This window comes from Artemia franciscana, chromosome 9 (genome assembly GCF_032884065.1).
Source record: "Artemia franciscana chromosome 9, ASM3288406v1, whole genome shotgun sequence".
Lineage (NCBI taxonomy): Eukaryota > Metazoa > Arthropoda > Branchiopoda > Anostraca > Artemiidae > Artemia > Artemia franciscana.
Window position 1 is genome coordinate 13,260,394 of NC_088871.1, and position 27,724 is coordinate 13,288,117.

Below are 27,724 nucleotides of genomic sequence, written 5' to 3' on the forward strand. Positions count from 1 at the left end.
GGGGGGCTTTCAACAAAAAGAGTTTCTCCTGAGGGGAGGTTATTGTTCGTACAAGATGAGCCAGATTTACTGGTATTATTTGAAAAATGAAAAGAAATTAAACGATTTTTTTCAACTGAAAGTAAGGAGCAACACTAAAACTCAAATGAGCGAATATTACTCCGTATATGAAGAGTTTGTCCCCTCCTCAATAAATTACTCTTTACTCTAAAGTTTGACAATTTGACTCAATTTCTTTAAAACAACTCCTGAAACACAGGAGCACATTACAGTGACATCATTGACCCCTGAGACAGGGGTCAATGATGTCACTCCTACAGACCAGGGTGCAGACAATTCAGCATTTGCTCAGAAAAAGCCAGGCTTTTTTACGGGAGTTCCAACTTACATAAATAGGGGGGCGGGGTTTACTTTAGTTAGAGAACTATCTAGGGGAGCCTTCTTATAGTATTGTTCTGATAAAAAATACTAAAAAAGGATTTCATTGGCATTGTTTCAAAAGCTTAACCTGAAAGGAAATAAATTGGAAAGGATAAATAAAAAGAGTAATAAAACTACGAATAATTTTAGAACTTTTTCTGTAAATTTGCCAATCGATGGAATAATCTAAATAATATAAATTTGCCAATAGATGGAAGAATACAAACATCAGTAAAAAAATACTTGAATTGTACCACGATTTTGTAAAATGTACCATATTTTGTGGGATTGTACTAAATTATACCAGTAGAGGTAAATTGTACAAAAATGGTACAGTTGTACCATGTTTGGTATCATTGCACTAATTGGCTAGGAGATTCTGATTTACATGAATGAATCTTAAAAACATAAATAGAGACCAACATTGTGCATAATTAATCAAACAGTTCGTAGTAACGAACTGTTTAAATACATAAGTTTCATCAAGTTTGGTCTTACCCATCAAAAGTTACGAGCCTGAGAAAATTTGCGTTACTTTAGAAAATAGGGGGAAACAACCCCTAAAATACATAGAAATTTAACGAAAGTCCCACCATCGGATTCAGCGTATCAGAGAACCCTACAGTAGAAGTTTCAAGCTCCTATCTATAAAAATATGGAATTTTGTATTTTTTGCCAGAAGGCAGATCACGGATGCGTGTTTGTTTGTTGGTTTGTTTTTTTCCCTAGGGGTGATCGTATCGACCCAGTTGTCCTAGAATGTTGCAAGAGGGCTCATTCTGACGGAAATGAAAAGTTCTAGTGCCCTATTTGAGTGAATAAAAATTTGGAGGGCACCTAGGCCCCCTCCCACGCTAATTATTTCCCCAAAGTCAACGGATCAAAATTCTGAGATAGCCATTTTTTTCAGCGTAGTCGAAAAACCTTATTACTATGTCTTTGGGGCCGACTTACTCCCCCACAGTCCCCTTGGGAGGGGCAACAAGTTACAAACTTTGACCAGTGCTTACATATAGTAATGGTTATTGGGAAGTGTACAGGCGTTTTCAGGAGGATTTTTTGGTTGGGGGAGGGGTTGAGAAGAGGGGGATATGCTGAGGGAACTTTCCATCGAGGATTTTGTCATGGGGGAAGAAAATTCCCATGAAGGGAGCGCAGGATTTACTTGCATTATTAAAAAAAAAACAGTGAAAAAATAAATATGAAAAAGTTTTTTTTTCAGCGGGAAGTAAGGAGCAGCATTAAAACTAAAAATAAACAGAAATTATTACCCATATGAGGGGCTCACCTTCTCCTAATACCTCGCTCTTTACGCTAAAGTATTTTTAGTAATTTCAACAATTTATTCTACGGCTTTTGGCACTATATCTCTTGATTTTCAAATGAATGAGCCCTGTAAAAATTTCCTATGATTATCTTTTTCCATAAAAACCTTATATGCTAACAATATGAAACTAGTCCAGCTTATAGCATTTACTGCAAAGGCTTAGGGGGAAGGTATCATCCCCAAAAACATAATTACTGGACTGCTGAATTTTGTTGAACCAAATGAACATCGTAAATTTTGATTAGATGTGCCTAGAGATATGATGGGCGTGACGCAGTGCCTTCCAATTACTTTTGACTCTCAAAAATACACCAGAACATTCAATTTTCAATCGAATTAGCTCCTTGTGAAGTTTCTACGGCAACTCTTTCTGAGCGAAGTGGCCAGGTCAGAAGTTAGAAAATGTTTTTTTTTTCTTTTTTTTTACATAATCAAACAGTTTGTAGTAATGAACTGTAAGTAAGGAGCGACTCGGCAAAATAGTAGCCGAAACTCTTAAAGGGGGATTTTAATGTCAATAGATACATTAAAAGAATCAGCTTATTATGTTGATTACAAATATATAAGATTCATAAAGTTTAGTTTTACCCATAAAAAGTTACGAGCCTGAAGTAATTTGCCTGATTTTTGAAATAAGGGGAAACACCCCCAAAAAGTAACACAATAACTCAATCAGATTCAGCGTACCAGATACCCCTGCTGCAGGCGTTTCAAGCTCCTATATGCAAAAATGTGCATATAGCCTGAGGAAAGATGTGTGTTTTATTTTGTTTTTCCAAGACGTTTTATTTTGTTTTTTCAAAGATGTGTGTTTTATTTTGTTTTTTCGAGGACCATTTAAAAATGGTCTTCGAAGATAGGGAGAGGGTGCATTCGAACAGAAATTAAAAGTTCTAGTGCCGTTTTTAAGTGAGCAAATAGATTGGAGGGCGACTGGGCCCACTGTTTGAAGCCCAATGACAAAGTTTTTGAAGAAACTGAATTTCAGAAGCAAGACGGGGGAGGAAGGGGGACTAACACAACTAAAGTTTTCCCACCCACTACCTCAGCAAATTAGGCCCGTGCATGTGACTTTGTTGTTGGCTTTTTCCGTTTATTGTTTATTTTTCAGCAGAAGCTAAGAAATCTGATCAAAAAGATCGTCTAAAAGGCAAAATAAAGAAGGGGGAAGAAAAAATAGAAATCTTGAAGGAAATGATGAAAGTGAACATGGTGGAAGTGAGGCGCATTGGGAAAGTGAAGACGATCCAAATAAGCTGTGGTGTATTTACCAGACGCCACATAACAATCGATTTATGGTTTGCTGCGACAGTTGTGACGAGTGGTATCATGGCCAATGCGTCGGAGTTACAAGGATTCTCGGTAAGTATGGAGCAGATTTGTACCACCTCCTTCAAAAAGTACCCCCCCCCCCAAAAAAAAATACAACTGCAAATTAACTTGAGTAACGAACTTCTATATTCGTATATTTTTATTACGTATATGAGGGAGTTTGTCCCCTTGTTAATACCTTGCTCTTTATACTAAAGCTTAAATTTTGTCCCAATTCTTTAAGAATGACCCCAGAATAACAAAGGCCGTAGAACAAATTGTTAAAATTATTAAAAGTACTTTAGCGTAAAGAGCGAGGTATTTAGGAGGAGATGAACCCTTCCTGTGCGTAACAATTTCTGTTTGTTTTTAGTTTTAATGCTGCTCCTTACTTTCAGTTGAATAAAATTTTCCATGTTTATATTTTTATTGTTTTTGTAAATAATGCTAGAAAATCCTGCGCCCCCTTCATGGAATTCCTTTCACCCCATGACAAATTCCTCCAAGGAAAGATCCTTCCACGTAGCTTCCTCTCCTTAACCTCTCCCCCCAACCAAACAAATCCCCCTGAAAACGTCTGTAAACTGCCCAATAACCATTACTGTGTGTAAACACTGGTCAAATGTGTAACTTGCAGCCCCTTCTCCAGGGACTCTGGGGGAGTAAGTCGTCACAAAGACATAGCTATTATGTTCTTCGACTATGCTAAACACAATTACTATCTCAAAATTTTGATCCGTTGACTTTGGGCAAAAAATGAGTGGGGGAGGGGGCCTAGCTGCCCTCCAATTTTTTTAATCACTTAAAAAGGACACAAAAACTTTTAATTTCCGTTAAAATGAGCCCTCTTGCGACACTCTAGGAACACTGGGTCGATACTTTACCCCTGGGAAAAAGAAAAAAAACAACAAATAATTAACATGCACCCATGATCAGTCATCTGGCAAAAAATACGAACTTCCACATTTTTGTGGATAGGAGCTTGAAACTTATACAGTGGGGCTCTCTTATACACTGAATGTGATGGTGTTATTTTCGTTAAAATTTCAAGTTTTATACTGTTTTAAAAAGTAGAGTTGTGAGAAAGAGTCAAAATTTACCATAAAGAGTGAGCGTAAAAAACTTTAGAGTAAAGAGCGACGTGTTGAGGAGGGGACAACCCCTTGCATATACGGAATAATTTCTGTTTGTCTCAAGTTTTAATGTCGCTCCTTACTTGCAGTTAAAAACTATTTTTTTTATTTAATTTAGAAATTGGATATTGAGAAAAAAAGGGGTGGGGGAGGAGCCCTAGTTGCCCTCTAGTTTTTGGTTACTTAAAAAGGCAACTAGAACTGTCAATTTTTTTTAAAAACGTTTTTAATAAAAAAAATATACGTAGGCTACCTTACAAATTAACTTGTGTAACGAACTTCTATATTCGTATATTTTTATTACGCGTATGAGGGGGTTTGTCCCCTTGTTAATACCTTGCTCTTTATACTAAAGCTTAAATTTTGTCCCAATTCTTTAAGAATAACAAAGGCCGTAGAACAAATTGTTTAAATTACTAAAAGTACTTTAGCGTAAAGAGCAAGGTATTTAGGAGGAGATGAACCCTTCCTGTGCGTAACAATTTCTGTTTGTTTTTAGTTTTAATGCTGCTCCTTACTTTCAGTTGAATAAAATTTTCCATGTTTATATTTTTATTGTTTTTGTAAATAATGCTAGAAAATCCTGCGCCCCCTTCATGGAATTCCTTTCACCCCATGACAAATTCCTCCAAGGAAAGATCCTTCCACGTAGCTTCCTCTCCTTAACCTCTCCCCCCAACCAAACAAATCCCCTGAAAACGTCTGTGTACTGCCCAAGAATCATTACTGTACGTAAACACTGGTCAAAGGTGTAACTGGGTCGACATGATTACCCCCAGGGAAAAGAAAAACAACAACAAATAATTAACATGCACCCGTGATCGGTCATCTGGCAAAAAATACGAAGTTCCACATTTTTGTAGATAGGAGCTTGAAACTTCTACAGTGGGGTTCTCTTATATGCTGAATGTGATGTTGTTATTTTCGTTAAGACTTCAAGTTTTATATTGTTTTAAAAAGTAGAGTTGTGAGAAAGAGTCAAACTTTACCGTAAAGAGTGGGCCTAAAAAACTTTAGAGTAAAGAACGACGTGTTGAGGAGGGGACAACCCCTTGCATATATGGAATCATTTCTGTTTGTCTTAAGTTTTAATGTCGCTCCTTACTTGCAGTTAAAAACTTTCTTTTCTTAAAATTTAATTTGGATACAAGCTTGAAATCTCTACAATATGGTTTTCTGATACGCTGAATCTAACGGTGTAATTTTTATTTTTATTAATTTTTATAACTGTGTATTTTTATTAACACATAATTTTATTCATTTTTATTAATGTAAACTTTATCAGGCTCTTGTGATGAGTAAGACAAAACTTGATGAAACTCATATATTTAAAATCAATTTTTTTTTTTTATGTATCTATTGGCATTAAGATTCCTTTTTTTAGAGTTTCGGTTACTATTGAGCTGGGTCACTCCTTACTACAGTTGGTTACCACGAACAATTTGAATAGGTTTTCTGAGATATAACCTAAGCATTTTTATTCTGAAAATTAGGTTCCCTTCTTTCCAAGACTCTTCAAAAGATTGATGTTACTATTCAATTAAATAAAAAAAATCAAGTTTTTTTTAACTGAAAGTAAGGAGCGACATTAAAACTTAAGACGAACAGAAATAATTCCGTATATGAAAGGGGCTGTCTCCTCCTCAACTCTCCCCTCTTTGCGCTCTAAATCAAGTCTTTGTAAATTGAAAGTAAGGAGCGACATTAAAACTTAAAACGTATGTAAATTTTTCCGTATATGAAAGGGACTGTTCCATCCTCAACGCTCCACTCTTTACGCTGAAGTTTCACTCTTTTTCACAACTCTACTTTTAAAACAGTATAAACTTTAGAGTAAAGAGCGGGGCGTTGAAGAGGGGACAACCCTTTTCATACGCGGAATTATTTCAGTTCCTTTTAAGTTCTAATGTCACTTCTTACTTTCAGTTAAAAAAACGTGTTTTTTTTATTTAATCTATGAACGTTTTTGAAATAATCATGGTTTTGAATTTGGCTCACCGTACATGAACAATTAAAACGAATTTGCATATTTATTTTACTTATTTAAATAATAACCTTATAATAGCCGAAGTTATTATAAGGCCTGTGTTTTTTTGTTTTTCTTTTTAATAACAACCACAAGCCGAATTCATACAATCTTTGGTTTATTATCACATAAAAATCATAGTTATGGAGCTGAATAAGGTAAAATAAATGGTAAGATCGGCCGGAAAATAACACAAACAAATTATTGCTTATATCGGCCATCATTTTACCAAATTCACACTTTAGCGTTAACAAGCCACCGATGAAGGGGTGAACTTCCTCATATACATAATATGGGGGGTTCATCCTCTCGTCAATACCTCCCTCTTTGCGCTAAATTTCGAATTTTGTTCCAGTTTTTTAAGAATGACTCCTCAATCACAAAGACCATTTAACTAGAATAAATAACTTTGAGGTTACTAAAAATAATTTAGCATGAACAGGGAGGTATTGGGGAAGGGAAGAACCCCCTAATATATGTAATAATCTCTATTCGTCTTAAGTTTTAATGTAACTCTTTGCTTACAGTTGAAAAAATCGGTTTTTAAATTTAATTTTTGATCGTTTTAAATAATGAAGAGATAATCCAGCACCCACTTCATAGAAATTATCTTCCCGAATTAAAAATTAATCCATGGAAAGATCCTACCACATAACTCAATACCCCACTAGAAAAAAAACCCTGAAAACGTCTGTATACTCTCCAATAGATAACATAACCCCCACAGCTCCTGCAAAAAGGAGTTTAAGTTGTAAAATTTGCCCACTTTGTCCAGATATAGTATTGTTATCGCAACGTATTACTCGTAGTACACGGTAGAGCAGTCGCCTGCATACAGAGAGGTTATGGGTTCATAAATGGTAGTCCCCTAAATTATTTTTTTAAATCAATAAAGAGTTATGACACAGAGTTTTAACATGACGCTGAATTTTAACATAAAGTCACTAAAATATTTATCAAACAGTAGGTGTAATTAAGGAGCGAATCTAGCCAATGGTAACTGAACTCGAAAAACAGAATTTTGACTCAGATATATTTGTGAAAAGATTAGGCTTTTCATGCTCATTGGGAGGAAATTTGCTTTTTCCTGAAAATGGGTGGCAACAACCTGAATACGTCAAGCAATCTTAATGGCTTCCGCCATTAAAACAGTTTACAATTTCTAGGCTATTATGTTTTATTTTAGTTTTTAACCTTCGTTTTTTTTTATGATTTTTCACCCACTTCCCCTTTTCCTAAAGCTGTCTTTTTTTAAACTGTGTGTTTTTATTATGCTCCACCCACTTCCTCTTTTCCTATGATATTTTCGTTCAAATCTGTTTTTTATTCTAAGTAAGTTATTGGAAAACCTATATCGAAAACCGAAAAGAAAATTGTAGTTATAGCGAAAAATCTGCGAATTCTCTAAGAAGGAATCGTGAAACACAAGGTTCGTTTAACTAGAACAATAAAAAACTTTTTAAAAGCATTAAAAAACTAGGCAGTGTAGTGCAATAGTATTTAGAGACCAATCACCGATACAAGGAGGGGAAGGGGGCACTCCCTCCCCCCAAATCACTTTTTTAACTATCCTATTAATAACTGTAAAAAATGTTAGAAATAAGGACAATCAACCGTTTTCAGAAATAGAAGCAATGAAATATATCTGTAAAAAATAATATATATGTATCAATGAAATATATATATGGCTTGTCATCCGTTAGAAGGGTCTAGGTTGTATTTTTCTTTATGCCGAATGGCATTGAACCCTATTGTAAAGAGATTTAAGAAGTATTTTTCACCTCAAACTAATCTGGAGTAGAAAATTTCGCTTTCATTTCCTTCAGCCAAGTCTATGTCAATAGTTAAGAGAGTATATTTTACACCTCCCTTGACTTGAGACCTGGCTATACTTATTTTTTTTTTTCTCACACGTAAAACCTCTAGCAGGGCATCATAAGGCCAACTATTCTTTCTGGCGCACCTCGACGAGGTTCTTTGCGTGGTAATATTCTTTAGGAGATGCATTTCTTACTGCTAGGTCTGGGTATACTAGCTTCAGCTATCACCCCTTTTACGCGTCTGTCCTTTTTTTCTTAACATCATATTCAGGCCCTGAATCAGTTCTCTTCTAGTCTCATAGAAAAAAATTAGGACAAAATATCAAATTGGCTCAGGAGTTGTCCACAGCAAGAAAATCCACTGTTTATCTCCTGCCGCTTTTTTTCCGCGTCGACTTTACACTTTGATTATTATAAGTTCTCCAGCCACGGCAAAACTTGTCCTTTTCCCCAGCCAGCTTACTAGGCTTTTCTTATTCCATACCTTTTTGTTTTGTTTTTGAGGACCTTTGTCAACAGTACCGGTAAAAATATTAGAAATAATCCCCTCATCCTCAAAAATTATCATTTAAACAATGGGAGTGTTCTCGGACATGGTATTTTGAATTTTTTCTATTTACTATTTGTTTTTGTCCCATTTCAATAGGAGCCTTTCACGTTTGTGTTCAGACGATAAGATTATCCATTTATCTTATTACAAACTTGCCTCACCGTGATGGTATCAAAGAGCAATTGAAAATATTACAACTCACCAAATACAACAAACAACGAGTGTGTAACCTTCTTTTTAACTGGGATCACCTCTGATTAGCCAACGAATATTGACGTTTAGTGGCATTGTCGACCCCGACAAAGTATCCCAATGCCTTGTGGAGGCGGCAGAGTGAACCAGTTGATCTCCCATTGTGTTAAATTATGTCGATACTAAACCCCGGTCTTAATTCAAATGTTTTAAACAAAATTGTAGTAGGGAGGGGTGATGTTCCACTTTTTCCTTTTGGCACTGCCAAACTTTGAGTTATCTGAGGTCCGAACTACTCTATACTGCAAAAACTATATATAAAAAAAAAACGATCAAAAATAAGACATTAAATATCACTATTTGAATCAAGAATCCAAGACGACACTCGTAGTTACAGATTTTCTCTACCCTTTTCAAGTATTTCGCCGGCTGGGGTGTTTCATCACGCTCATGGTGGGTTTTCAGTCCTTGGTAACGACTCGTTTAGCCCCAAAAACCGCATCAAGAGTAGTAAAACAGACTTTATTTTTCAATTTTATTTTCCTAAATTGACATTTAAAAAGGCCCTTTCGGCAGAAGCAGAAGAATTTGGTAGGATAAGCATTTTCATCGTGAATATGGATAGGAAACTTTGACTTAGGAACCATCAGATCGTTTTAGTACTTTAAACTAGAAATAAACTTTGTCAGAGCCTGCACATTTCTTGAGATAAGCACAAAAGGGCAATCTTTTCCATTCTTTGGCAATGTTTCCGCACCAATATCTTTTGCCAAATTTGGAAACTGGACGAGCCGTGGGACAATGCTTAAGTTTGAGTGGCCAGGAGCAACAGCTATCTTTGGGTGCGGTTCGTCTAAGCTTTTAGCTGACGAGTATTTTGAACTAGAAAACCTTTTCCATATTTTGTTGTTCAGATCAATCATGTATTCCGTATACAATGTTTTGAAGACAGTTTCAGCTGATAACGAAATATTGTTGTTGATAAATATAACCACTACATGACTGCCATAGTCTACTTCTTTCATATCTCGAAAGTGCTGTGGGTCCCTGAGCTGTATCAAAGGTGCTTCTGTCGTCTCCACGCAGCATGGCTTCATAAAATGGTTGATAATCACTTTATACAGCTCACTAATCCGACTGAAACAACCGATTGAGGTCAGTAACAAATGGTAGGACATACAAGAGAAAAACAAAATAAGCTTTGAATGCAGGAGACAATAATTTTTCGAGTATAGCTGTGGCATTGGCTGGATTGTTTCCTTTTTTAAATCTTTCACTCCGAAAAATAAGTATCAAACAATCCCGTTGTTCGAGACAACGCATAGTAACTGGAAGCTGGGGAAAACACCTAGTTGTGGAATGGTGCAGGATTCTGCGTTTGTTAAGCTTCATAGACTTCTGTATTTTGGTAAGCTCGCCAGCCCCTTTTGGTTAATTGTATAGGTCTTGACAGAATTCTTTGACGTCTGTAGGCATCTTATGACTTGCTGCACTGGCACACAAATGGATGGAGGGGCATGTACACCCAATAACAAATAGGTTTGATAAATCTTGTGAAAGCTTCACTTGCACACCATCTTGTCCCCCATCATCACAGATGCATTATCTGATTCAAAACCAATCAGATTCTGCTTTGGCACACCAATCACTTTAAACAGAGGTAAGCTAAGAGCTCATATACTATATAGAGCTAAGATAAATACTTGAATATATACTTAGTTTATATCTATATAGATATATACTATATAGAGCTAAGAGCTCTTATGGCACATGTGACGAGGTCGGAAGAGCCAAGAGGTCATGGTATGAGCTCTAGCAAAATTTCAAGAATCAATAGATTGATTTAAAAGGAAAATCAGAGGCTTAATGCCGGTGGGGTTTAAAATAAGAGTTCTGAGTCAAGAGGTCCTTCTAAATATGAAAACTCATTAAGATCCGATCACCCAATCGTAAGTTAAAAATACCTAAATTTTTCTGATATTTTCTCTCCCTTCAGCCCCTCAGATGGTTGGCATCGGGGAAAACGACTTTATCAAGTCACCTTGTGCAGATCCCTGACACGCTTACCAATTTTCATCGTTCACCAAACTCCCCAAAGGACTGAACCCCAACCCCTAACTCCCCCGAAGAGAGTGGGATCAGTCTGGTGACGTAAATCACGTATCTACGACATTTATAAGAGTTTTCCAAGATTTCCGGTTTCTTCCTCCAACTCCCCCCAATGTCAACACATCTGGTCGGGATTTGAAATAAGATCTCTGAGACATGAGTTCCTTCTAAATATGAAATTTCATTAAGATCCGATCACTCCTCAGTAAATTAAAATTACCTCATTTTTCCTAATTTCTTAGAATTAACCCTTCCCCCCAACTCACCCAAAAAGAGCGGATCCGTTCCAGCTATGTCGATCACGTATCTAGGACTTATGCTTATTCTTCCCACCAAGTTTCATCCCGATCCCTCAACTCTAAGGGTTTTCCAAGACCTTAGGTCCCCCCCAAACGTCACATGGTCCGGTCTGGATTTCAAATAAGAGCTCTGAGACACGATATCCTTCCAAACATCAAATTTCATTAAGATCAGATCACCCCTTCATATTTTCTAATTTTTCAGAATTAGCCCCTCCCCCCAACTTTTCCAAAGAAAGCGGATCCATGCTATTTATGTCAATCACTTATCTAGGACTTGTGATTATTTTTCCAACCAAGTTTCATCCTGATCCCTCCACTCTAAGCGTTTTTCAAGATTTTAGGCTCCCCCAACTCCCCCGATGTCACCGAGTCTGGTCAGGATTTACAATAAGAGCTCTGAGACACGATTTGCTTCCCAGCATCAAATTTCATTAAGATCCAATCACTCCTTCGTAAATTAAAAATAACTCATTTTTCTAATTTTTCAGAAATAAGCCTCCCCCCCCCCAACTCTGCCAAGAGAGCGGATCCGTACCGGCTATGTAAATCACTTATCTAAGACTTGTGCTTTATTTTTACCACCAAGTTTAATCTAGATCCCTCTACTCTAAGTGTTTTCAAAGATTTTAGGTTCCCCTCTCCCCCCCCATGTAAGCGAATCCAGTCGGGATTTGAAATGAAGGCTCCAAGACACGAATTCCTTCCAAACATAAAGTTTCATTAAGATCTGATCACCCTTCAGTACGTTAAAAATACCTCATTTTTTCTAATTTCACCGTCCCCCCACTCCCCTCCCCCAAATGGTCAAATCGAAATAACGACAATTTCTAATTTAATCTGGTCTGGTTTCTGATACGCCTGCCAAATTTCATCGTCCTAGCTTACCTGGAATAACCAAAAGTAGCAAAACCGGGACAGGCAGACACACCAACCGAACAACAGAATTTGTGATCGCTATATGTCATATGTCACTATGGCGAACAAGATCAGGGTGAAATAAAGTTATATATAGAATAATACAAAGATCATTATAAAAATACTGAATTGTACCAAAATTTTATAAAATGTACCATATTTTCTGGGATTGTACTAAATTTTACCAGTAGAGGTAAAATGTACAAAAATGGTACAGTTATACCATGTTTGGTATCCTTGCACTAAATGTCTACGAGATTCTGATTTGCATGGATGAATGAATTGCATGATTTGAATGATTTGCATGAATGGTGCAGGGCCGCTGCAGGGCACGGTGGTTCAGTAATCATGGGCTCGCAAACAGGAAGTTTAGAACCACTTGGCACAAATAGAGCAGGTTCTGCGATGTTTCCAGATGGTGTCTCGGTTTTGTTCCCTATGGGAAGATTCCCAACTGGTACAGATCCGTTAAATGGAGCGTTTCCAGGATTTGGTTCCCAGTTTTCGTCCCCCCAAGATTTACTAGAAGAGGGAAAAGAAGAGCCTTTTCTTACAAAAGTCAACAATGATTTTGCACTTTTGCAGCTTGGTGAGCCCTTTGTTTCTTGTTAAAACTTTTTTTGCTAGAAATAGCCTCCTCAAAGAATTAACTTTATACAGTTTTATGCATCATAATAGGCTATTCCTCCCCCCTTCAAAAATCTTAAAAAATTAAGAAATACTGATTTTTATTGATCTTTCGATACCAATACCGTACCGTGATCACAATTGTTCTGTTATGTTCTGTGTGGTCACAATTGATGGTATGTTTTTGCATCGGAAAATTCATTTCAAAGCTAACTCCAGCTTCTTTTTTTTCAAAGGATACCACATTTTTTTCTGGATATGGGTGGCCACTAAGAAATCTTGAAAGTTGAACACTTTAAGAGATTTACGGCAATTCCTGAGAGGGTGTAAAGAAGGAGACTTTAATTGGGATGGAGGTGGAACGCACCTTGCTGCTGCGGCCTCAGGCGTGTTGGTACTGCGGTAAGTTGTTAATAGTAGTAGAAAATCCGCTTTTAAATTGAGACAAAAAGAAAAAAATAAAATTAATTTTGTAAGGCAATTCTTGCCAACCCCCCCCCCACCCACCCAGTTCTCGTGGAAAATTTTCCTATGGCAGAGGGATTTAAAGCTAACCGTTGACCTTTTTACTGTTTTTAAGAAAATGGCTAACTCAAAGTTTCCAGCAGACATTTGTAGAAAATAGGACAGGAGGTGGCCAGCTAGTTGCCCTCTTATCACTTTGACTCTAAGAAAAGATAGTGGAATTTCAGATTTTCAATCCAATAAGCCATCTCAAAAGTTTATACGACCACGCTGTCCATAAAAACCTAATATATCCGGGGTTAAAGTGGAAATCCCTGATCTGAGGATTTGGGGGGGGGGCAATCCTCAAAGACAATATTAATGGATCTTTTAACTACGTTTAACAACATGGCTGTCTCAAGATTTTGATTGGCTGTGTTTGGGGAAATAATTGGGGAGGGATGGTTGCCCTGAAATAGCTGAGAACTATTTAAAAGGGTTGTAGAGATTACGATTAACAATAAAATGAGCTCCTTTCGAAGTTTTTACGACAGCCTATTCTGTACGAAATGCCCCTGCTAGAAAACAAAAATACATTGTACGCACATCTTTTACTAGGAAAAACCATTTTATTGCTTATGGTAATGTCTGTTCATCTAAAGTTTGGATTCATTTCTTACTTTCAATTGAAAAAACTTTTTTTTTATTTTAATCACATTTAAAAACTACAAACCATTAATTCAAAACATTCGAAATTAAGTTATGTTAACCTAAGTTATTGTACCATGATTAACTACACCTTACCACACATGATTTAGCACAATTACATAATCAAAATTAATTACACTTGATAATGTTAGAACGTGCTTAATCACATACCCAATTATCATGAAAATGGGACCTTCATTTTGGCTACATTCCCCTTTGATGATCAAGGTTACTTGTTATTATAAACTATTTGCTATGATTGTCGTGTGCATTTTGTTCATTTAATTAGTAAATTTAGGCAAAGCAAAATTAATTTAAATGCTCCAGTCATCGAATTTCCTCAAAATATAGGAACATTTTTTTTTTCAATGCTCACAAGGAACACAACAACTTATTAACATAATTATTGTGTGACTCTTTAGTCTGAATCCACAAGTTGGCACATCAGCACTTTCAGATGAATTACAGAATGCTGACTTGATTCAAAATATCCATTTATCGTTTTATTCTTTGGTTTTAAGTCATAGGGTTGAAATTACTCGTTTGGAGTCATCTTGTATACTTCCTTGTGCGTTATAGATACCAGAAACGATTCCACCCCTTGAAAAAATTTATACAATTTGCTCCTGAGACGGCATTATGAAAATGGATGAAAGTGATGTGTAACATTAAAGAAAATCGTCTAAAATTCAGGCTCTAAGTGATTTTTTTCTAATTCCTGACCTGTCTACGTAGATCATCTTTTCACGCCGTAAAATCTCTGGTTGCACAAAAATATAATATTTGGTTAAACAAAAGATATAGAACATTTTCCCAGAACATTATATATTTCTATAAATAAAAAAACAGTTACTCGTTTGCTTAAGCAGGGCGTTAGAAAAATATTAGCACAAAAATATAATATTTGGTTAAACCAAAAATATAGAACATTTTTCCAGAACGTTATATATTTCTATAAATAAAAAAACAGTTACTCGTTTACTTAGGCAGGGCGTGGTTCAGCGTATTCTGAATGCTTCCACTGATTCTGCTCTTATTAGTGTTGGAATTCCCCCTTTTGTCGTTCGTTTTCTTAGATGAAAATTCTTAGATGTTCTAAATCTGGTTTAATCAAGAATATCAATATTTTTTGAGTAAACTTAAAAATAGAGGCCTTTCGATTAGAGTTAAGAAATGAAAATATTTCTCTGTCAATGTTAATCACCCAGCTTAATTAATTGTGATTTCAGTTTTTTCATTTAAGCTTTTCTGAAACTGTTGTATAGAAGCGGTTACCTTATTTTACCGCATCTCGAGATTCAAAGGGCATGGTAATTATACAAATTCAAAAATAAATTAGAAAAATATTTTCATCAATAATGATATGGCTACGACGTAAAAGCTCTTTTAGATATTGTAATTTTTATTATCTGTTTTTAGTTTCGGTATTTTCAATATTTGAAATTAAAGAGGCGCTGGAAATAAATAAAAATAAGATAAATAGTTTTTACTGTAAGTCTGAAAATATTCTGTCTATATATGACCTTTTCCCTTTTTCCAGAATCTAAAAATGACTGAGAGAAAAAATATTTTTTTCATACACATATTTTAAGCGTATTATATAGTCTTGGAAAATTGCCCCCCCCCCAAGCATGGGAAAATTACAATTTTTGGCAAAAAAACTCAGGAACATCTTACGAAAAAATTCTCCGTCACTATAATTTGTACCACGAACCTGCAGAACACCAGCCCGGTGATTCCTTTTTCAGTTGGTTCAGTTTCAAAGGTGACTGAATTACTTTTGCTCAAGACAAAATTTATTCTAACTATTCCCGTTATGTTTAGTATCTTTAACTTCTTTTTTTTTATTTCCTTTGCCGTTTAATTGAGCATTTCACTTTTTTTTTCAGATGACGAGCCTTGTCGTCGCCTATTGATCACCTCTTCCCAGGCGCTTAACCAAGATAAATTGCATACCCTGGTTAATTTGTTTACACCTGGGTTGGAAAGGTTTTATAGAAAAGAAAGCACAATACATCCGAGTGTAAGTTTTCTTCATTATATTGAATTTTATTTAATGTCCGTGCTTTGTTCGTGTCTTATCTGACTATGGGGAACAAGATCAGGGTGAAATAAAATTATATATAGATGGAAGAATACTAACATCAGTAAAAAAAATACTGAATTGTACCACAATTTTGTAAAATGTACCATATTTCGTGGGATTGTACTAAATTATACCAGTAGAGGTAAAATGTACAAAAATGGTACGTTTGTACCATGAAAGAAAGAAAGAAAGAAATTTTATTTGAGCCCTACGGCCATACACAACATGATTTAATAATACAACACTGCTCAGAACACACACTCAATATAAAACAATACTTATTTTCATTTACTCGGGCTCGACCGAGCCTCTCCCGCCTTTTCCACATATCGTGCCATTTTGCATATGGTTCCAGGCATCGAATACCTCAGGATATCAGAAAGCAGCACCAACCGATGGTCCCCCCAAATTTCATCCCTAAGACTTTCAAGCTCCTGGCACTCCATGAGGAAATGGGCTAAATTATTATCCTCTTTTCTCCAATACCCACACTTACCATTTGTACCCTTATTTTTTTTAATTTCTGTCCCCTATGTACTGGAAGGCATACCATGTTTGGTATCATTGCGCTAAATGGCTATTAGATTCTGATTTACATGAATGAATCTTAAAAACATAAATAGAGACCAACATTGTGCATAATTAATGGTCATAAAGGAACATGCTGTTATTAAGCAAGGAGATAAAATTCAGTGACCTAATTACCAATTCTATTAAACAAAGAATTAACGTCGTACCTACGTCTTGTACGTAGGAGAAGACGTAAGAGATAAAGTCTTTGTTGTCTCTTAGCTGCCTTAACTTATACGTTTCCTTATGTTGTTCACTAGCTCCCTAGAAAACCTTTGACATACCCTCCATCAGAAGATTTAATGCAGAGCAGACTGGTCGAGACAGAATCCATAAGGACCTTTGAACCTCGGTCATACTAGTTCCATCGGTAAGGCCACCAGACATTTGGAGACATCGTATGAGCTGCTGCTCGCACGTTGGAGAGACCAGTCTAGAATATATGAGAACGTCTGGTAACATGCATCCTCTTCTGGAAGGCTTGATAAACGGCAGGATAAGTTTCTTGGGACTTGACCATTCTCTGGAGGTAAAGCTGGCAGGATTTTGTGTAAATGTTGAGCCCAGATGGCACCAGATAAGGTAGCATGTCAGAGGTGGATCTTAAGTAGAGATCCCTTGACTGGGATCATTTCAGCTCTAAAGAAATTCCTCAGTACAGATATCATATCGGATTATTGGGACCGCCGTTTCGACGTTCTGTACTGGATCAGTTCCAGTCTCTTTTTATTGATTAATCTCACCATTTGTCCAGGGAAGGTTTACTTTTATATCTGCAAAGACTGCTTCTTTGTTCATAAGATTTGTGTACAGTTTTTAAGTTCTAATATTTCTTCAGGCTACAGAATTGATTCATTAACGCTGAAATTTTCTTCGAGAGAGACTTTGGAAAGCAGAATAGCATGTAGAATTGCTCATCATTGTATGTCAGAATAGTTGCCTTCTTATAGTGTGGTGAAAAAGAGGTTGCAACGCTGAAAAGGGTAAAATCACATATTGATGGCAATGAAACTTTTGTCTGGTACATTGTACATCAAATTTGCTTTTATTTTTGCGCTCAGCTGTTCGTTTTAAATTTTGACGGTACTTCACATACAGGAAAACGAATATGTACCAAGAGTTCAAGTTTTTTTTTTTAGAACAAAACTGAAAAAATTGACACAAAAAGTCAAAAAGACTGGTTTATTGTCGACCTCGAATGTGCAACTTTGGATATATTTTTGACCTTATTCTTACTAAAACATTTATGTTTAGTTATAATTTATGTTGCAAGCTGTTTTCAGCATTGGCTTGTTTGCCAGTACTATATATCAGTAACACCAGCACAAATAAACCGACTGTTGACATTCCCCTATGTTTATAGGACTATATAAAATTAGTATTTTACTGAGAGCACAAAATCCAAGTAAAAAAGAATATTGATATAGGAGTTAAGAGTTAGTGCGTAGCGTCATTGCAACAAACTAATATATAAAGCTTTCATAGTCTTATGCTAGCTATGATATAATTTACTTTCAGCTTGTATTCAAAATAGTTCTGAAATTTCTTTAGAATGCTTTATTTTCATACTATAACCTTTTTATTGTTTAGTGTTTTCAGTAAAGTGCAAGTTTTCTATATCCTTCAAACGTAGTGAAGCATTATTAGTTGGTTTATTTTTACTAGTTTTTGATTGTATAGATTTAGGTAATGAGGAGGGGTCAACCCCTCTTGTTTACCTAATAATTTATGTTTCTTTTGAGTTTTTATTAATTTCAATATGCTTTAGCTCAAATATAAGACAAATTCAGGATGTATTGTCATGGATCGTGGTATTCATCTGCACGGGCTATATGTAATATTAAATGTAGCATAGGTTGATAACTTTGTAGTTGTATTTAAAGATGTCACTCGGAGGAGTAGCTCGTATTACATAATATTGATGAGACTCAGATTATAAATTCTATTGAAAAAGATGGAAAATTAGTTTGTTTTTCTCCCTTAAACAAATATTTTTCTTCCCTTTTCAGCAAGAACATGCGATGTTCGTCGCAGAGTATAAAACCGCCAACATAGCAGCAAATGCAATGGAGATGCTGCATGGTCTAAACTCAATGCTATTTGACTGCCATGGACAACTCTTTATCAAGTTCTATTAGAAAATTTTTGAGATAGTACTATATCTTTAGATTTAACATGACCCACCAGAGTCCTTGGGGATCGGTTTTGAAGTTGTGAATTTGTGCCTTATTTACGTAGAATATTTGCTATTGCTTAGTAGACAGACATTATTTTTGGAAGGAGTGAGACTTTGTGCTTGGGCTGGAATTCAATGGGGATAATTTTAGGAGGAAGGAAAGCTTGCATGGAGTAAATTTCTACAGAAAATTTTCCACTGGGGGATTTCACAGGATTTCTACAAGATTTTTTTTTTTCAATTTGTCTTACGTTACTTTATCTTTGCCAACTCAATTTTGTATGCGAAGAGTATCCGGAGGAAAGTTTTAGCTTGTTTTGACTCTGGGGCAAATTTCTATGGAAGGGGGAATTTTTGAAGTGATCAGAAAAACGATTAGAGCTTAAAGTCTTTTTTCAAATGAAAGTATACTAAATCGTATGCAAGAAATTTTACGAAGAATTGAAGGGATTTTCAACAAGGATGGAATAGTCAGAGTGCCAGATTCTGTATCGTGCACCCACCCATGCCGGAAGGTACAAAATGCTGAGGACGGATCCTAAGGTAGTCGACTATGCTGAAAACGAATATCGTAGGGCGCATGTTCGCCGTTGGGGCGTTTCTGAGATATAGGCCAAAAACGCCAAATTTAGCTTATAACTAAGTGTGACGATTCAGGATTTTTTTGCGACTTATTGGGTTGAAGAATCTGGCGTTACGTTATATCAATCGAAAGAAGAGATCTAGATCTACAAGAATATGATTTTTAAATTGAGTGCTGTAAAAATACAGCACTTTCAAACTGCTGTTAAAAATACTCATATTCCTCATTTTCTTCTTCCGAGAATTCAGATGGGGCAAGGTCAGACTCCCTGCATGCCCTCCTCGTTCCACGACAGGAGCATAAGCTGCAGCATCCTTTCATTTTTGAGCAGCTACAGTCTTTCCTGCATCTTCCACTTTTGTATCTGCACTAAGATTCCAGGCTTGATGCTTCTTTACAGTTTGAGACGACCGCATTTACTTCAGCCATCTTCCATCCAAGGAGAAGTGGATCTGGAATGCTTGGCCGAGCCTGTACTGACGACAAGATTATCCATGTAGCGAATATGGCTCTTCGTATGCATGGCTCGAAGGTGTCGTCAGAAGGTGGAAGTCTTTTCACATCTTGTTTCTGGCACCGAATGTAAGCCCTTACACTGGCCAGTGAATTGAATCCGGCCTGTTTACCGTATTGTTTACAATGACCAGGAATTTTGAAAGGTTGTAAAATTCTCTAAACGCGTCGACTAAAAGCTTCCCTTCTGCATCCTTGATCTGTTCCGTCACGGACACCATTTTTGAGGCAAAAGTTGGAAACACCGCGGTGTTTAAGAAAGAAGCTTTCCCGACGCCGAAGAAAAAGTTCGTTGTGTCACAACCTGGCAGACAGTGCACGAACGGTAACATAATCTGCTCCTCTTTGGACAAGTGGACTCCATCCGCCGGCTCGTGTACTGGGATAATGTAAGTCGGGAGCTTCAAGAAAATTTCGCTCAGTGCTTCAGCTTGAAGCTCTTCAAAAAAATGAACACAGGCTACTGCCACGTCTGTGTCGTTGGCATGCACAACGATGCTACAAGCGTAACAGCTAGCGTACTTGGCATGTGTCATAAGGCGTTGGTCAGCCTCTTCGTGGCTGGAGGACAAGCATTCCTCGTAGTAACAGTGTTCTGGTAAAGTTGGACATCAGCCACGCTTGACCAGAGATACTTTGAATCTCTCCTTGAACCCACCTGAGAGAAAAACGTTGAGTGCGTTCGGAAGCTGATCACTCATCTGCTCCCAGGTTTCATACAAAATTTCGAGGAGCCGGCTTTTAGACACTGAGTTTGCAAGTACGGCATCCCATTCTTCAATTGTGCTAAGAGCGGAAATCTGGAGGTTTTTCCCTTTCCCTTGTCGGAGTCTGCATGCTGATTTCATAGAGATCAACTCTCCGGTGTCCGCGAGCTTCCCAAACAGCCCGTTGTACCGATGTGCGACAATGTGGACTTCAGGAATACCCACTGGAAGATAATTCAGCAATGATAGAAGCAATCTTTCCGCAAAGGATTTGACTGTTTCAAACCTGGCAGGCCGATATGACTTTATCTTGGACATTAGGTCAATGATGTGTACTGTAGCTGATGTTGTTTCTTTGGATTTCAAAGTGGCCGGCCAAGCTCAAAGTCCTCCTTTTTTTCTTAGCCAGTTCAACAGCACAGATTTGTTCCCCGCCCTCATTTTTCAGCCAGAGGATGTCTTGGTTGATTGTTGTAAAAGATGTTCAAAAATGGATGGAGGGAAAGGAAGAATCTCTTTTGTGAGGATCTTTGCAACGGCTTTCTCCTTTTCTTCGCCGTAGCTCAACTAACCAGTAATGATTCTCTTTAAGGCTGTTACTTCAGAGCTCAGGAGATCGGTTTTAGGGACACCATTCACTTTCTGAGTTTTTCTCTCTGAAGGGAAAGTTCGGAGTACAACCTTTTTCACATCGTCTTTCCTGTTGCACAGAAAGTACTCAACCACCTCTTTTCCTTTTTGTGGCTAGGCAAGTAATATCAGAAACAATTTTCTCATTGACCACAACTTCTGACGTCACAATATTCACTAGGTCGAAGTCCACTCTGCTGAACGGATTGCCACATGTAGTGCAAATGTCTCGAACTCTATCTCGTGAAAGTTGTAATCGCGTCGTCGTCGACTGATTGTCTTCGTGATATCGTGTATCTGTGGATAAGTTGACTACTTGCAGGAAACCATTGCTGATGGCAGCGGGAATCGGTAAGTAAGAATCCAAGCTTCAGTCTGTCTCTCATCCATTTGTTCTCCTATTATTCCGGCCGTCGTCTTTGCATCCTTGTTCACTGTACATTCCAGTGTCTTGTCGGAACAGGCGGCCGTAAACCTAGTGTGCGTTCTCTTCACTGCAAAGTATCCTTTCATGAGCCTTCTGTGTACATCAGGAAAGATTTGTGGTAAACTTCGCATGTCATATAGGTACTGTATGAGACAACTTGTATACTGAGGATGGTCAGCCACCACTGAGTATCGCACCATCCGAGCAATTGCTGTCAAATGAGACTCCCAGTCACAGTCTCGTTCAGCAAGATTGAATTGCATCGCTATTTCAAGTATTTCAAGAACCACTGCCAGAAAGCAAACATGGGTGACGCATTTCGAAGGGTTTCGAAGGCATTCATTATGGGAGCCAAAGTGATTAAGGTATCGTTTGCCTTCTGAAGTGCAATTCGCGCGTTAGCACCGTTTGCCAATGAAGTCCTGAATAGCTCAATGGCACTACCCAGCTGGTCCAGACGGGATAAGTCTTCTTGTGCTTCGGAGTAATACTCTTCCAAGGACTCCCAGTAAAGGGCTAGCAAGACCTCGTACAGTATGCAGTAGGCATTGATATCTTGGTAGTAGCCGAGCTAGTTGAGCAGGAGGTGGAAGCCTCCCATCCGTAGGATTACGTTTTTGAAGTCATCCGGGTATTTACTTTTCACTCCCTGTGCTAGTTGACAAATGAAGAGATCTTGCGTGACCACCGTATCGTCACATCCGACAGGTTTACTTATCGCCGTGAACGTTCGCAGAGATTTTTCGACTGTTGCACGGTTGTTTGGTGTTTCAAGAAGGAAAGGCAAGATATTAGATTAAATATTGACAAATCAATTTCAAATCACAGATGTTCTATTTGACAAGCATTTTCACTAGAACTGGAAGTTCCAATACTAAATCTGATTGATCAATGTAACATGCCTTTTTATCAGTCCTTATAAATCTAAATTAGTCAGTATCACCTAGTTTCTTGTGATATTTAATTTTGTAAATTACTTTCATTAAGTCTCTTTCTTCTGCAAAAGAAATTTACACTCATTTTTCCAGCCAACTTTACAACACCAAAAGTGCTTTTAAAAATTCTATTTCTTTAAAAATTGTTTTTTGATCTTCCAAATTTGTGTCATATTCTTCATTATCATCCATCAGCAAATCAGTATTTGCGTCAGAATCACATGTTGAGTCAACCTGAAGTAACTGTTTTTTTTTAATCTTTGCCTACCTGACTCACTTTTCTTTTTCATCTTCTGCTTAGCTTATCAATCAACTTCCCGCTAGGTAGTAGGTTACTAAACAAAATTCATATTATCGGGTACACTCGCTAAAAAAGTTGTAGACCCCCCAGATATAATAATTTGAACTTTTATTCTTAGCTCAATGTGTTCGGAATTAAACGGGCTTTCTTTTTTAATATAAAAAAAATACTTTATCTCGAAAAAATTTCGAGTTTTTAGCTTTTCTGTTAGAAATTTGTTGACAAAAATCTGACTTTTTTTTAAACTGCAGTAAAAACTGTACTATTTTTAATTTTTTTTTTTTTTACAAACAAAAATCATATTCGTGTAGCCCCAAGTCTCTTCTTTCTATTGATGTAAGAGTACACCGGATTTGACCAATCTTATCTGTTAAAAAGATTTAGAATCATCGAACCCCATTATAGGCCAAATTTGGTGTTTTTGGCCTATATCTCAGAAACGCCCCAACGGCGAACATGCGCCCTACGATATTCGTTTTCAGCATGGTCGACTACCTTAGGATCTGTCCTCAGCATTTTTGTACCTTCCGGCATGGGTACTAATCGAAATAAGCGAGATACAGAATCTGGCGCTCTGACTAGAATGGTCCGGAATAATTTTAAGAGGGGTGTATTTTCGTGTGGACAGGGGGAGGCTTTCAACGGAAGAGTTTCTCCTGAGGGGAGGTTATTGTTCGTGCAGGATGAGCTAGCTTTACTGGTATTATTCGAAAAATGATTAGAAATTAAATGATTAGAAATCAAACAGTTTTTTCAACTGAAAGTAAGGAGCAACCCGAAAACTCAAATGATAAAAAAATTATTCCGTATATGAAGATATGAAGTTTGTCCCCTCCTAAATAAATTACTCCTTACTCTAAAGTTTGACAATTTGACTCAATTTCCTTAGAACAAGTCCTGAACACAGGAGCCATTTCTGAAAATTACGATTGAAGAGCAAGGTATTGAGGAGGGGTGCAACCCCTTCATATATGGAATAATTTCAGTTCGCTTTGAATTTAGTGTTGTTCCTTACTTTCAGTTGAAAAAACTTGTTTTACTTACTTAATAAATGTAGAATTGCATAGTATGGGAATAACACTGTGTGTTCTAAAGTTTTTTTTTATAATTTATATCGTTTTTTATAGTAATGTTTTTAAAGTAATGTCTTTTAAGTAATCTTTGTTATCTCCTGAATTTTGATAAATAAATGACCATTCAGTGAAAATATGTGTTTACTAGGGTTTCCAAAAGCTTTGACAATTCTCAAAATCTCCATTTGAAGCTTGAGTGAAATTCAATTTTTCTGCCTTTGATTGGAAGTACAATGTCTGGTTGGGTCCAAATCATCCAACATCCTTACGGAGTTCTCCTCAAGATTTCTTTAGGCAACTGGGTCTACTTTGGCGAATCTTACAGTCACATCACTGACCCCTGTCTCAGCCAAAATACCAGCCACAAAAACACTATTACTCCTTCAGACCAGAATAAAGACAATTCGGCATTTGCTCCGAAAGAGCGAGGCTTTTTTTTTTACAAGAGTTCCAATTCACATAAAGAGGGAAGGGGGGTTACGTTTGTTAGAGAACTATATAGGGGAGCTTTCTTATAGTGTTTTTCTGATAAAAAATACTAAAAACAAATTTCAGCATGAAAATACTAGAGCAAATATATGCCCTCTCTTCCTCAACGACGCCACTGGTGACAATCAATAGCATCAATTAGCGAATAGTAGAGGGCGGGGGACAGGGCAAAAAATATTTTTCGGAGCCTAAAAATTGGGATTACGCTGTGTTTTCAGTTTCTTACAGTAACATAAGAAAACAAGACTTTTTTTTTAAATCAAAATTACAACGAAAAGGTTTATTTTTGATAAATATAGGGGATGGCTGGAAAAAATCTTGTAGGGAGAATTCCCCCTTAAAGTTAAAGAATAACCTCAAAAATGCCCTTGAGTCTCCTTTCTCTTATCGCCCTCATTCCTTCGTCTAGGAACGGTATTTACAGTTTAGGTGGGTCGTCTAAAAGTAGGGGTTTTGAGATCTTTCTGGGCAAATCTTTTCTTTTGTAGATCCTAGGGAGTTTTTAGGCTTATAGTACATTTAGCCTTAAGCTCCTTATATTGTTTCTATTGTGTTATATTGCGGACTCAACGATCTGTGTAAAGGGAGAACATTCAAGAGATGATACTCCCTGTGAAGGGAGAACGAGACAAGCACGTAAAGGTCCATTTGTTAGACTAATAGGGGGCATCGCAAGGGGTCTGGGGGCCTCTGCTACCAGATTAGAAAGAAACAATTCTTGGATTTATTTCCAACGTCGTTAGATGGTGTAAATGCGAGCCTACCTCAAGCTACATGAAGTCCTTTTATTTCGTTTTAAACATAACTATTCATGAATTGATTATCTCTAGAATATAGCACCTGCTTCGAATGCCGCCACATCTACCCGCAAAGACGCTCTACAATTTCGACGGTTGGAAGCAACCTCGCGGTTGACCGAAGAAACGTTTGTCCCACAACTTGTCCGAGTTCTTGACGATGGGAAACATCAGACCGGGCGAAGTGAAAATATTCACTATGTACCGAAGCGAATGAAGGAGGCAGACGTCACTCTCCACACCGAGCAGTGCCCATCAGGAGACATAAGTCAAATTCAGTCAAGTGGATATAGCCACGTAAATCATTTAGTCTGAAAAGTAAAGGGCAAAATAATGCTAAGAAAAACTGAACAAACACTAGTACAAGTCCGTGGAGACTGATAGTCCATAAAGCATTAATTTTCTTCACTTGAAACTATGAATAGGATCTACCGTGTTGAAATACAGCTTGTGTCCCAATTCCTTGTTTCTGCTAAATCTTTTTTTGTTTGAGTCCATCTTTAAGGACTTTTGTGTCATTTCGTTTTGCTTTTCTATAGTTCAGTGCTTAGGGTACTTTATAGTATACTCACTAGAATTTTACTGGAATATCATCTATGCTCCTATAGTCTTCTTCCTAAACTGTTAGTACCTAGATGGAAATGTAGAATTTTTCAAGTAAATACGGAATGTAAAGGATAAATACTGATAAAATTAAAGTAAGCAATCATTTACCTGATAAAGTTTTAATGTCTTGTTGCTGTGGATTTTGCTTGGGTGATAAGGAAACCTTGCTTTTATGTATATATTTGGTGTGAATTTAATTATCTTGCTATATAACTGGCGCTTAGAATATATAAATATAGCGCTGACGCTATATCAAGTAGCGGATATCAACGCCAATGGCTTCAACAAGATTTGAAACTAACCAGGATTAAAATGACTAATCACCAGGAAATTTGGTGATTTTTGAAAAAAGTGGAATTTCTTAGAAAACGAAACTAAAAAAAAAATGGCCCCAGAGAGGCGCGAACGACTTACAAGACTTACTGCTTGAAAGTTGTCCAATCACAATTTCATTCAAGCACGCTAACCACTCCGCCAAGAGGGCTTGCATCACAGCAAATTTTGATTAGACGGTTGTACATAGTGAATCAAAGTGATATAAATAGACCAAGGAACAGAAATGAAGCAAAGAAATTTTTTATTCTAAAAAAAGTTTTTTTTATGACTTAGTTTTTATGACGCTAGTTTTTATGACTTAGTGTATCAGAATGTTTCAATTAGCTGAAAACTCAATAAAAAATAATTACGGTATTACCAAAGCAAATTCTCAGCCAAATAATTTCTTAATTTCTAGTCCTGAATCAAAACAAAAGACGGTAAAATGTATATTCAGGAGACAACAATTCAGACGGAGCATTATCTCTTGAATCATGTTCTCTCTTTACAGAGAAAATTGTCCAGAAACATAATAAGGAGCCTAAAGGCATACGACTCCAAAGTTTTATTATTTATTAATTTTTGTTGCCCAACAATTTTTTTTTTCTCAGTAAGCATTTCAGACCAAACATTATCTCTTGAATCATGTTCTCTCTTTACACAGAAAACTGTCTAGAAACAAGATAAGGAGCCTAAAGGCATACGGCTCCAAAGTTTTATTATTTATTAGTTTTGTTTCCCAGAGGCACTTCATATGGAAGGGGTCGTCTCATAATTTTCAGAGGGGGCTCATTCAATTGGAAATACAAATTTCTAGTGCGCTTTTTAACAGCCCTTTTTAAAGTGGTCGGAGGGCAACTAGTTCTCCCTCATGCCCTTTTTTCCCAAATGGATTCGATAAAATTTGTGGGATAGCGATTTTGTTAAAAATATTCCAAAGGTCATACAACAAAAATTCAGGGATTGACAAAACCCCCCATAGCCCAAGGGCAGATTTTTGAAAGGTATACTTTGGTAAACATGTGTAGCGAACTCAATAATAAGACATAATATATACCCGAGTTTTAGAATCATCTTTAATATTCATGAAATGACTTAAACGACAAATTTTAAACCTTCAGGGAGTGTGGGGGTAGAATCACACTTACTATTAACAGTGACTTGGTGCAGAGATAACTCGAAAGACGCCATGTGAGTCCGGGTCATCGAAGAATCATGTCTGCAAAATCTCAAGACCAGGTTGTAGGACAGAGATGGACTTTCATCTAATGTTGGGGAACGTAAGGGTAGATTTGGGGAATTTCAAACTCTATTTTGGGGGAATATGGCTTGAAATTTTGTATCCCACCCACCATAGTATTTTTATTCTAGGCTCCTATAAGACTCAAAATATACGCATAGTATATTAGCGTGCTAAATAAAAAGATACGATGTTTTGCAATGTTATCAAATTGAAGTATCTGCAATATCTTGGGAATTGCTAGGGATATTAAGCTAAAAAATTTCGGGGATTATTGAGGGTCAGGACAGGTTGAAGTTTAATCATTGCCTAGGAGAGAGGGTAGGGACAAAATAGTAGACTCAGGAATCAGGTGCATCCAGGTTTTCAAAATACCGTAGCTGGTGCATTGT

The 27,724-nt window shown here is 36.9% G+C and overlaps 2 protein-coding genes across 3 annotated transcripts in view; one reads left to right on the plus strand and one right to left on the minus strand.

The window, feature by feature from the left end:
- Positions 1–2,468: 2,468 nt before the first annotated feature.
- Positions 2,469–27,228, plus strand: LOC136031025 (uncharacterized). Of its 2 annotated transcripts, XM_065710210.1 has the most exons (3): positions 2,469–3,109; positions 15,774–15,907; positions 25,205–27,228. In XM_065710210.1, the coding sequence occupies exons 1-3, from the start codon at positions 3,043–3,045 to the stop codon at positions 25,484–25,486; spliced, it is 483 nt and encodes a 160-aa protein (XP_065566282.1). In that variant the 5' UTR covers positions 2,469–3,042; the 3' UTR covers positions 25,487–27,228. The 2 variants fall into 2 exon arrangements, 1 of the variants encoding a protein (XP_065566282.1); XR_010618414.1 differs by lacking the exons at positions 15,774–15,907; positions 25,205–27,228 and adding an exon at positions 12,969–13,129.
- LOC136031024 (uncharacterized) overlaps positions 25,350–27,724 on the minus strand; it is a 38,783-nt gene continuing 36,408 nt past the window's right edge. The window contains exon 6 of the mRNA XM_065710209.1: positions 25,350–25,482. Coding sequence (XP_065566281.1) covers positions 25,474–25,482 — 9 coding nt within the window. The 3' untranslated portion in view covers positions 25,350–25,473. The remainder of the gene's footprint in view (positions 25,483–27,724) is intronic.

Bases quoted from the DNA above. Each gene is read 5' to 3' on its own strand.
- LOC136031025 (XM_065710210.1), top strand. From the start codon at position 3,043: ATGGTTTGCTGCGACAGTTGTGACGAGTGGTATCATGGCCAATGCGTC. The intron at 3,110-15,773 runs GTAAGTATGGAG...TTTTTTTTTCAG, and splicing joins CGGAGTTACAAGGATTCTCG to ATGACGAGCCTTGTCGTCGC. The intron at 15,908-25,204 runs GTAAGTTTTCTT...GATTATCTCTAG, and splicing joins AAAGCACAATACATCCGAGT to AATATAGCACCTGCTTCGAA.